Source organism: Cyanistes caeruleus, chromosome 22 (assembly GCF_971803275.1).
Source record: "Cyanistes caeruleus chromosome 22, bCyaCae1.hap1.1, whole genome shotgun sequence".
NCBI classification, from domain to species: domain Eukaryota; kingdom Metazoa; phylum Chordata; class Aves; order Passeriformes; family Paridae; genus Cyanistes; species Cyanistes caeruleus.
This window is the reverse complement of record NC_141722.1, coordinates 2717674-2729922: the sequence shown is the minus strand read 5'-3', so window position 1 is coordinate 2729922 and position 12249 is coordinate 2717674. Positions and strand designations below refer to the sequence as shown.

Below are 12249 nucleotides of genomic sequence, written 5' to 3'. Positions count from 1 at the left end.
TAAAGATTACACTGAAGAAAACACAGAAAAAGCTACATGTGACCCAAACTGTATAAATCACTTCTGAAATAGAAAAAAATTATGGTAAATGCTGCTAAATCCCACTACTTCAATACCTCAACTACCATTTGTAAGGGATGACTTTCCGGAAGGAAACCCCAAATTCCAATCTGTAAGGTTGCCCAAAAAGGTGACATTTATTCCAGCCTTTTTCACCTTTATCCAGTGACAGCAACCACACACATTCTGCTCTTAGGAATTAAGGAAAAGAGCCGGGAATCACACAAACATCAGGAACTCAGCAAACTCAGAACCCAAACACCACCATGACCTTTCTACAGCATCACTTGATGATTCTGTTTTAGACTTTTCTGAGGAAAACACCACCATGTATTTCTTTCTCAGGCTTCATATACAAAAGTTTTTGTTAGAAGTTCCCTGACACCAAGGTAGGATTTTATTTTCACTTACTTCCTTGGCATTTTGAGCTAATGTTGCTAGAGCTGAACTGCAGTTACTCCAAAGATGGGAGAATGGCAGTTGTTCTTGCTTCTAAATAGTATCAAAAAAGGAGTGGTTGGTTGAGTGAACTAAGAAACTTTAAACAAAAAGGAACCATCAGTTTTCATTGTTATAGAAACCTTTCTGTTTTGGGTAGAGCCTGCTCAAACTGTACCTTTCTTCTGTGCTCTGCTACAGCCACTTCTTACTGTATTTACTGCCAACTTTGTTAAAGTTACCATTCATGCAAGTCAAACACTTGTTCAAGATTCGTTTTTAAATAATCCCTTTATTACTTCCTCTTTATTTTCCATTCAGTTATCTTTATCTTCCTGTCACTGCCAGCCAATTGAGATTCTGCTTTGATTTCTCTTATAAGGAGGGTTAAAACTCCCATTTTTCCCTTTGTGTTGCTTTCATGCTCCTGTTCTACAAATGCCTCCATGCCAAACACTCACCTGCAGCATCCTTACTAATCTTAAAGTTTTCTTGCCTGGTTCTAACACCTCATCTCTTTTCCAATCTCTGTTAAGCACCTAAGCACGTCTACCATCAGTCTGAACTCATTGAAATAAATAGATGGAGTGAAAGTCCAGGGCAGAAAGGTTCATCAGCCATAAAAGAAAACCAACACTCAAATGCAATTTGCTGCAACTCCTCTCTGGGGAAGTTTTGGCATCTGAGGTGTCTGTCTCCCAGAACCCTGAGTGCTTCCCAAAAACCTAACGGGAATGTAGCTGTGACTGATGGTTTACTTCTCCTTAAGAAGCCTAATTAAACTGGAGACTTCAAAGTTCAATATGAAAATTAAGCTCTTTCATGAAGTTCATTAAATTCTTTTTCTCAAGAGGAAGGGAGGTACACACCAATTATTTCCATCCTATATCACAACCTCAGAGTCATAACAGCTACACTACTATGTGCTCATAATTCCTAAAAGATAAGAATTCATGGTAGAGGTAGAAAGAAATCAGACACATTAAATACAATATTGACGAGTTGTGAATCTTTTCAATCCTTTACCACCAGGAATTTCACTATCAGCACAACACCTATTTGCCAGTAATAGATACAACCACACTTACTTTTCCATTTGGAGAGCACAAGCTACAGAACAGTTTTGTTCAGCTGCTAATTCAGTGATCAATATTCATTTCTAATTGAAACACATCTGAAGAAACAGGAACAATTTAGGATTTAGTTCTATCATGCCTAACGGGGGAAATAAAAAAAGTGTGGATGCCAAGAATGTGAGACATTTCTACGCATATGGCAACTATAGAAGGCTCCATTCAGAGGGAATGAAATTCCCTCTGGTGTCTATATTTAGGATCAAAGAACTTTTTAAAATACAGAACTTGGAATCTCCAAGGGATAAAAACTACAAAACTGTCTGTAGTGAACTTTATTTAACCTAAGGTTTTGTGCCAATTTAAATACACTGCAGCTCTCCACTTGAAAGAAGGCATTACCCACTGCGTGCTCTGAAATGCATGGAAAAGCCATTACAGGGATAATCAGCACAACTATAAAATAGAAAAGCAATAAAATGACAAAACCAGATACAACTCCAATAGCTTACTTCTCGATTCAGTTCAGCAGTGTTACTTTTAAAGCCATGATTATAGCATTACTCTTTATTTATCTATGTACTCACACCTTAATAGCTAACTCATCTTAAAAATCTCGGATAGGTTTTTATTTTACACACTTCGTAAGTCAGGTAGTCAAACAACCAAAATGGAGATGTTTCCCAGCCCTCAGTGCCTGTGCAGGACACAGACTCCTCTAGTTTTGGCTGCTTTAGGTACCAGATCCACAGAAAAAGCTGCAAAGACAAGAGCCCCCTGTGGCACAGCTGAATCAGGTGAAAAATTATGCAGTGAAAATACACTTAAAAATACCTTCCTGGAGCACCAGCAGCAAGATGAAAATGACCTATTGTTTCAGTTTTGTTTCTCTTGACTAACTCAAATTGTTTTTTCCTCTCCCCATAATTTTCTTTACATACTTTAGTACTTTACATACCCTAGACACACTCATAAGGCACACACGAGGTAGAACAGAAAGTAAAACAAATTTCTGTTGTACCATGAACACATCCCAAACAGTATTTTAAATGCTGATTTTTTTTATCATATGGACATTCCTGGCTTAGTTTTCAAGCAGACTTAAATGCCTAAAAGTAGTGCAACACATAAGGATGGATTCAACCTGACTATTTGAGTATTTTTTTACCATTGTCTTCTCTGCAGCAGAATTATGATTCAACCTTTGGAAGGAGGTACATCAAGGAGCTCCAAAATGTACTACTAAGCCTTCTTAAATTATGGATTTCTCTCCCTGTTCCAAAAGGACAAATACATAAACCATATAAAAAGCTTTGAAAAGGGAGCTGTGTGAGACTTGCATCACAGAGACATTTCTGATATACCAAGGAGAAAGAAAAAAATACCTGGGAAGACAAATAAATAGTACATGGGGTGATTTTCAAAGGTAGAAATGGGAAGCAGGCACTCAGCTCCTGTTGAATTTTGAAAGGAGTTCAGTATTCAACTGCCCTTCTGCCTTTGAAAATCTTCCTTCACAAACCCCTTGGTTACAAATGACTCCAAAGTTCAAAGAATGACCTTGCCCTTGTGGGAAACAGAGGAAGGCTCGTGCCTTTTAAAGGAAGATTTATGAGACTGTTGCTGCAGATGTGACTGTGATGAGGAAACAACACTTTATAGAAAGGAAACTCTAAAGAAACATACTCTATTGGGTGGAGTGGATGGGTCACCAGAGACTACAACCACGAGGACAAAGCATGGACAAAAGTACTCCTTTGCAGACAGATACAGCTGCCTTCCCCAGCTCAGCAAGTCCTCCACCAGACTGCTCATATTTGCAGTGCTGAGAATTACAGCACCACCTGCTAGGAGATTATGGCAGGAATATCAATATAATATTTTGTTTGAATTTCTTGGAATTGTGCAAAATAGGCTAATGCTGCAAACAAAATAATTCTGACAGAGAATGTGCACGTTATCTTTCCTCGTGGCTCTGCTCTCTGAGTCAGACCCAGCTCTGCACTTAGTGATGGGCTAGGTTTGATAATGTTAGTCTTGACCTCTCTGTAATGATACAGACTCTGCATTTCACATCTTCTGAATTACCTCTTTTCATTAAGGAGGGGAAAAAGCAGATTTCCTTGTATACAAATAAGTGGGCATGGTTGTTAAAGGATGAACCATGACAATACACATGTACAAAGTCACCCATTAGGAAAATGATAATAAGAGAAATCAAAGAATTTTCAAAAAAACCAAACTTACCAACATGTCCTTGTGTCAAAACAGCATTACTGCAGTTGTACCCATGAAAGGGTTCATGCCAACACACCATGTATGTAATAAAACATTTCAAGAACATGTTTGCTAAGTGTCAAGTACAGCATCTACAAACCATGATCCAAACTGCTTCCTATTTCTGACTCCTGCTTCAGATCATCCCTCTCTTGGGCACTAAATACAGTTATTTTCACTGATGTAATTGAATTCTCTCAGCTGTTATCAGGAAGGTCAAAAGCATATTCACCATGTACAGACTTTGGAATTAAACTACAGATAAATACAATGCAATCTAGAAATTCCTCATGCTGTGTGGCACAAAACCCCCCCAAACCTCAAGTGTTAGCATAATAATTGCTATTCACATCAGCTTAATCACTTCTCAGAAATAACAGCTAGCAACTCCTGTTATACTAAATAACTCCTTAAATACTCCACCTTTCTCTAGTGCTCCTTCTCTCTATGTAGATTATATACATAATTTAACACAGCTTTGTTCATTTGCATGTAGGAGAAAATTATTTCTCTAAATGGTCAGCTGTTGATTCAACTTGCAAGTATCTGTACAGCAATAATAGGGCTTTGAGTGGTCCACTGATTCCTGTTTCTGGTATCCCTGGGATGTACAGAAAGCATTTAAGAAAAACAAAATTACACTTCAAACACCAGTTTTACTAAACAAACAGGACATAAAGCAATTTAAGCATGGTCAACAGTTCTATTTGACTTCTTGCCTGTTTTTTGCTTATTATTATAGCAAACTTTAATATCACAATTTTTACCTTTGCAGCAGAGTTTGATACTCCGTGAGTGACATTTCTGATGAGACCACCCACATTGCCATACTTTATAAGTCCAGTAACACCTTCTGAAACATCATTCAGTAGACCCATAGGGTTGCCTAGGAAATCCACAGAACCTAGAATCCTTGCTGCCTGACTCAGCAGCTCCTGTAAAATCAAGAGGAAAAATGATGAAGTATTTCTTATGGATCACATTAACACCACCAAGGTTGATGGAAAAAAAAACCAACAACATCCCACCCACAACAGAAACTTATGCCAACCCAGGTAGGTTTACTAGAGGAATCAATATACAAATACCAGTAAAATTAACAACATTTTCATCTTAAAATGCAGTGTATTCTTAGAATTCTTCTGGGATACTACTTCTCCATATACCCAAGAAGCAACACAGCACTAACACTTAATAGTCAGGAAGGAATTCCCACATCCTCCTCAACCAAGAGAAGTTCAACCTTTGCCACAACATAATCTCTATCACACTGACCTCCTGGAAGTGTTTCAGAATGTCATTAATGATGAACTCCTGAGTTTCATATGGATGGACCCGAGTGAAAGGATCCAGATTAATCACAGCATCTTCAAATCGGATCAGAGGGAACCCCAGTGTGCTTTTCAAGGCCTGAGTAAATAAAAGATATTGCCATTGTAATTGTTCTCTCTGCTTCTCATTCACAGCATCCTTTAAATGGGAAACAAACCAAAATTCTCTGAAGCTGCTGGAGTTCTCTACCCTGCAGTGTGGATACTCATACAGTCACCCACAAATCTTTTAATTCTAAGTATTGGTAACTTTTTAGCACTTCATTTCTTTAGTAACTCAAGAGTCACTAAGTTTCCAATGCAATCCGTTTCCCACACTTGATAGGAATATTTCAAACCAAAATGTGTCTAAGATTCCACATGTAACTTTGCTATATTGTTCTGATGTTCAATCAAACTCCAACCCTAAATGAATTTCCTTGACAAAACTGTCTATCTTCCACCCTGCTGAACTTCTGTGAAGGGATTAAGTGTCAGGATGAACTGGAATAACATACATAATTTCCTGTAAGCCTGAGGCTCATTTCTTAACATTATGTGGTTTAAAGAACTTCTTTAAACTAGCTTTTCCCATTATTTTTCAAGGAAGAAAACTAAGACTGTAATTAGCTCACAGGCCATCTGTACTTTGTACAATTTATTCGTAAAAAAACTCATTTAAGGTGGACAAGCTATACATCTAAATATAGACACACATAAATAAATTCATTTTGGAAAATAAAATTATAAGGAAACTAATTTTTTCAGACAGAATGAGGCCCATTCTTCTTCAGGTCTTGATAATGGCATCTGCACATTCACCAAGGCAAGAAGCTTCAAACTGATGTTTTATCATTATACATTAATCACCAAAGCTGCCTGGTATAAGGAACACGAGATTTTGTGCCATCTGCAGGCAATTAAGGCAAGTTACAGGTCTGAGTTAAGTTTGCAAGTAAGAAAAGATCTATTTATTTTTTCAGTAAATGGATGACCAACCAGAGTAGTCCTCATTATTCACTTGGGTAGGAAGTAATTTCCTGTTTAACTATCAGGTATTATATAAGGCAACTTTGTTAATACTGGTACCTAATAAAAATAATCTGTCTACACCAAATTACCAGACAGCCATGTCCAAGCCAGAAACATTAGAGGTAGTTAGAAAAACTTCCACAAAGGCTCTACTGTGATAATTCTCTCCCTCCTGCCCTGAACTCTCCTGTGCTACAGAACTGAATTGAACTCTTTCTCTGAAAGTCAATATACAGAATATACAGGGACTGTTAACATTATGGGGATAAATGTATATGCCAAGTTTTCTCTTGGGAAGGCTGCTGGAGGCTGCCAAGATGGATCCATGTGCAATCCTATACCAAGGGTGGTAGGAAATCCAAACAGAGCAGTGCACAGTGCTGGGTTCTTAAAGGCACTCCCCACTAGCTCTGCTTCCTCAGTCTGCATTTCAGCTAATGGAATTACAAGGGTTTTCATGTTGAAGCTGAAGTGCAACTACACATTCAGGACACTGCTGCTGTTATTTAGTGGTAAGGAATATCATAGCTAGGAATATCACAGCCAAAGAATATCCCAGCTAGCTACTGAAATGTCCTAGGCACAAAGATTCAGTAAAAAGAACACAAGAATGTAGGGCTGGGGATCTTCTGGATTATCTTGGTAAGACTCCATGACAGACATTCATTACACAACACTGAACTTCTTGAGAAGCTTGCTCATCATGGTGTCCTTAGTATCAAGGACAAAAAAAGCCCAGTTGGTGTCTCAGTTTTGGTTTTTTGAGAAGAGAGCAGTTCAGTTACTGCACAATAGGGAGGGGTTTTTATGCTTTGGTTGGTTGGTTTTGTTTCAACTCTCCCACCTTGGAGGCAGGTGGTTGTATTAGCTCAGAGAGAACTGAAGTATTTCTGACTGAAATTGTAAATTAATCATTTTTCAAGTGGCAACTGACTGCTGCCACTTCAAAAATGTCCAGGAAAGTCCCAACACACAATTTGGGAACACTGGATGAGATTATGTTCTGATCATATTCTGGAATCCCTGGTTCATTTACCAACTGTGCCAGATTTATGACTATATTAAAAAGACCAGACTTCTCACCTATTTTAAGTTCATAATCAATCTTGTTTCACTTTAATTTTCAACTATATTGCACAGTGATCATGCAAATTCTCCAATTCCAATGAAACAACATTTTTTTTAATAAAAACACTCGGAGTTGTCCTGTATTTATGCTCTCCACATTGAAGAACTTATTTTATGACAGTAATTCCCTTTAAGCTCTTTACACTTCCATTATTGTAACTAAGGTCCTTTGTAAAGCAGTGAGTCATTAGGCCCAATTGGCTGTGCTTCAACTGAAATTACAAAAAATTAAGGACTATTAGAGAAGAGACTGGAAATTATGCTAATCAAATGTCAGAAGTTGCTGGAACTTCTATTATTTTTAACTTGGATAGTGCAAGAGTAAATGGAATCTAAGAGTTATCAAGTTAAAGCATCTGTTCCCTCTTCTTCCTCTTCACTGGAAGCCTGCTCTGGGAATGCATTGTGTACCTTGAGATCCAAAGGGAGCTTGTTGGAAGTGAAGACACTCAACTTGATTTGAGGCATACTGATTTTCAGATTTTCAAAGTAGTATCGTTTTTGTGCCCCGGCTTGTTCAACAACCTTCTCATGGAGATTTTCATCATACTTTTCGACTTCTGCATCCAGACAAAACACAGGAATTAGAACCAATTAAAGATAAATAAATATGGGGTTAGGAATGCACACTCTGTTAAGAGTTAACAATCCTCTGCACAAATAAGAAGTATGTGTGACTGCTGGTGTAGCCAGCAAAATTACTCATGCCTTGTGACACGAGGTTGACCTCTCTGAGGCTCAAGAATTTTTTTCAGATCTCTCTGCATCTCTAAAACCTGTTATTTGAGCTTTTAATCTCACTTCTATTTTCTCTTTATCAGCACACAGAAACAAGGAGATAACACATGACTATGCAATGTTCCTACTGTGCAGTGGTGCTCCTGCAGTCTGTTTTCCTCTCTCTACTTTCTCTGTGATTCCTTACACACTTAACTAGGAATATAATGTACAAAGCAAGCTTTCAAATATTCACTACATAATACACAACATGCCTACATGGAAGACATCCAATAAATCAATTTACATGAAGGGTGACTCAAATTTGGTTGACATTATCAGGCTCATGTTATTTGTAAGAACACCTGGGTGCTGTGAGGAAGCAGGGCAAAAGACAAAAAGTGACCAAGTCTTATGGACCAGACTTATGAACAAGAAAACATGCCAATTCTAAATGAGAAAATTATTTTTGTCTGAATCTAGGATGACATCAGCAGATAAACTACAAATAACATACAGTAAGCAAGGAAAAAAAGAGAACAAAAGGAGCAGGGTAAGCCAGAACAAAGGGGAGATTAGTTAAAAGGCTTAGAGCAAAATGCAAAATTTTTACTTCTTCCTCATCACTGGAGATCTAAGTTTGTAAAATGTGAAATGCAATACTGTTATTTTTCCAGAGACAATTCAGAGGATACTGTGGATTAGCAAGACACAACTCTGGAGCACCATTTATAGGCTTGGCCCCATTTGGAATCATGCCAAAAATAGTTCTTTTCCTGTGACAGTTATTATGTAACAGTACACAGGCTACTGCATAATAGAAGTGACTTTTTCAATTGCCACTCCAAAACAAACATTTCAGAAAGTTTCCAAAGCACAGATAAACATTAAAATAGGAGGATTAGAATAGCATCTATGAGATCAGAAGATTGAAAAGGTCTGTCTTGCCTCAGTGAATGAAAGAAAACTTACATTACAATTAAAACCAGGGGTATGGATGCCAACACAAAGGTCAGACAAAATTTTCTTGCAGTGAAGCAAGAGGAACTGCCCAAGGAACAAATTAACACAGATCCCACTTCCAGCCCTCGGTTAAATAAACAAACTAAACAAATCACTAAACAAAGTGGCTTTGCTAAATTAATAACACAGTTTCTTTCAACCCAGTTCAGATGAATCCAGATACAGGAACTGAAAATGAATAATGAACTTTTTCCAGAGACAGGCTGTACGTGGGCCATCACCTGAGCTCTGCAGCAAGCACCAACACCCATCAACAGCTTCACAGGGGCCACTGAGGCATTTCCAGCTCTCTTCAAGAGTGGGAGGCTCCACACAGCCAAGAGTGTGCTGGTGTTTTCTACTTATTTTATATGCAGAGATCACAACACTCCTGTACACTGTGCAATTTTATACCACACCTGATTCCGACTGGTTGTAGCCAAAGAAACTCAATAGCTTCAGAAGTAGTTTCTCCTCAATTTGAACTGTGAACTTTCTGGCAGTGATCATCAGATGCTACAGAGATAAAAAAGTCTCAGTTTACATCATTAACACCAGAAATATAATCTATGTAAGCTGTTAAAAAGGACAACATGCTCTATTTCAATGGAATATTTTCACTTTCATGGATTTGTAGCAAAACTCCCACCATTAAAATGTCTTTGGTAGCTTTCTTCACTTCAAGTTATCTACAACTAGTGATGATTATTTCAATTTTCTGGAAGACATTGTGCTTTATTACCCAATCCTGACACTTTAAAATCTCAGGTGCGTTTCCAACACTAAAATCAACTTGTGTAAAGATTCCAAGTGAGAAAGTAAGTCTTGACAACCAGCTCAGTTTTGCCCTCACAGTACATACCACAGCCAGTGGATAAATTCATAACCAACGTTTCCAAATGGCTGCAGTGCAGAGAACTGGGTTTATGCAGCAAGATAACAGCTTATCAGAGAGGATTTATAACCTTGTACTCAACTCCTGAACAGCAAAACATCAATATTCTGGTTCACTGTGTTACAGTTCTCAGGAGAGAATAACTGCCTTGAAAAGTAAGGTCACAGACACGGACAAACAGGGGTCTGGACTGGTTTGTCACATTTTCAAACATGAGAAGGTGGACACTGTGTCCTTTAAGCTTCAGAATTGAGTCAACAAAGTGTATTTCACAAACCACTGAATTCAGACAAATTTCAGTAAAAATTAAGAACAGGAAAGGTCATTTAAGCAAAGTAATACCTATTATTAGTTACACAAACAAAACACTGTGCTTTACCTTGTATATATCAGTCAGTGCATTTTTACTGGGAAATTTCATGGCATTGACTTGCACAGCAGGCCCAAGGTCCAAGGGCTCGTTCTCACTCATCCTGGGTGTCAGAAAGAGCATAAAAGGCCGTGTGGTGCCAATAAGTTGGTTGTCCACCTACAAAATTGACAGAAAACAGAACTGAAACTCCAGTGATATTTAGGAATTAAAATCTCAGTCCCAGCTCTAAACATTTTTGTAACCTATTATGACTCAAAACACTGAAGATGAATAAATGAATTTGTTCCAAAATGGCAAATACCTGTATATCTTGCACACTGAGCTCTAGCACCTGACTGGTCGAGAGCTGAGTGTAGTGGACATGAATTCTGGTGAGGCTTGCAAACACGAGCTCTTCAGGGACTTTGTTGACCAAAGACAATCCTATTCCACCTTCCAGTTTCACCAGCACCTGAGAATAGAAGGAGAAAAAACCCACCACTAACAAACCAGCACTGAAAAAACCTGTGATATCAAATACACATTATTGCAAAGAAATTTTTTATTTTAGGATCATCTTTAGAGAGACTGAGCAGTTCACTGACAATTAGTCTTAGAATCAAGAGGGTTAAGGCATATTAAGGCACAGCCAAATTGTATGAATGACAAGTTGTAGCAGGAAAATCTAAAGTTCATAACACAAGGTCATCATCAGGAGAGGTTACTGACCATCATCCCCCTCCTGAAATCTAGAAAGGACAATTAAAATTAAAAATTAAAATAAAAAGGATAAGTACTAGTTGCCATATCTTACTTCTAATTCCCGTTCTGTATCTGGATTTTTGAACTTGCGCAGATCTTGTTCCGTAACTGGAAGTTCTTCTCCTTCACTGAATGAACGATCATTTCTACGCTGGTTAAAATCAGTTATCTGAAAACAAATAAATTACTACAATGATCCCTTTCATATACATAATTAACAGTTACATTGGCCTACCTTAGCAAATTATCTCTTTAAAAAATTAAGGACAAGGAAAACTGTAGTAGCTACTTTTGGTTTATGATATCCCCATCCCCTTCATGTCGTTATAAAGGCAGCTTTTCACAAGGATTTAAAGATGTAATACAGAAAAAGAGGATTTCCAGTGTAAGCAAAGAATTAGAACTAGATTCTGTCACCTGCAGAACCCTAGTTGGCCCATCTGGCATGACTCTCACAGCCAGTACTCCTGAGCCAGGCCTCATCTTCTGGTTTGTGAACTGCTGTTCAGGTGGAACTGGCCCTAAAAGTTCAAGTGAGTTATCAGGACCAAGAACAACTTCAGCTCCATCATGAAGACCCTGCAGTCCTCCCTTTGCCTGGAGAAAGAAAAAAGAGTAGGGAAAGAAAATTAAGTAATTAAGTGATAAGTAAATACTTCAGATAATTATTTACATACATTAATTTAAAACTGTATTTTACTTTCCTCTCCTTATTCTTCAGAACTGAAAGAAGAGCAGTCCAGCAGCATTTTACTTGATATTACTAATGTTTCTGCTAGCTCACATTTAATCAGTTGGCAGATAAAAGAAACAGTCAAGACTGATAATTAAGTAATTGATAATTAGGTGGGTAATCCATAATTAAGTGGGAATTAAGCATTCCCACTACACATTTAAAACTGAAGCTATTACACCATCAAGGGACATTGGAAAATCCTTCCTAAAAAGTTTTCCAAAATCATAGGAAGCTTTTTAAAAGATGAAATCTGGACCTGTAGATGAGAATGTAAATCCTTACTGAGTCAACATCTAAAGACAGCAATACAGAGCTTTTTTTGTTACTTCAAATAGTAACACTTATTACACTGCAGTAATTTGATTGCAAAATGAACAATGCAATATTATGGCACTAACTAAAATACTTTCCTATTTTCTAATTAATAGTGCAAGATCTTTAATTATTTAACATTATTATTAACATTC

At 37.6% G+C, this 12249-nt stretch overlaps 1 protein-coding gene across 4 annotated transcripts in view; it reads right to left on the bottom strand.

Annotated features, from left to right (window-relative positions):
* VPS13D (vacuolar protein sorting 13 homolog D) overlaps window positions 1-12249 on the bottom strand; it is a 95730-nt gene that overhangs the window by 32738 nt on the left and 50743 nt on the right. For all 4 annotated transcript variants that reach the window (XM_086860304.1, XM_086860306.1, XM_086860305.1 and 1 more), the window contains 8 exons: window positions 11464-11643; window positions 11099-11215; window positions 10607-10756; window positions 10312-10461; window positions 9457-9553; window positions 7730-7878; window positions 5124-5258; window positions 4616-4783 (listed from right to left, as the gene is read on the bottom strand). In XM_086860304.1, the coding sequence (XP_086716430.1) occupies window positions 4616-4783; window positions 5124-5258; window positions 7730-7878; window positions 9457-9553; window positions 10312-10461; window positions 10607-10756; window positions 11099-11215; window positions 11464-11643 (1146 nt within the window). The remainder of the gene's footprint in view (window positions 1-4615; window positions 4784-5123; window positions 5259-7729; window positions 7879-9456; window positions 9554-10311; window positions 10462-10606; window positions 10757-11098; window positions 11216-11463; window positions 11644-12249) is intronic.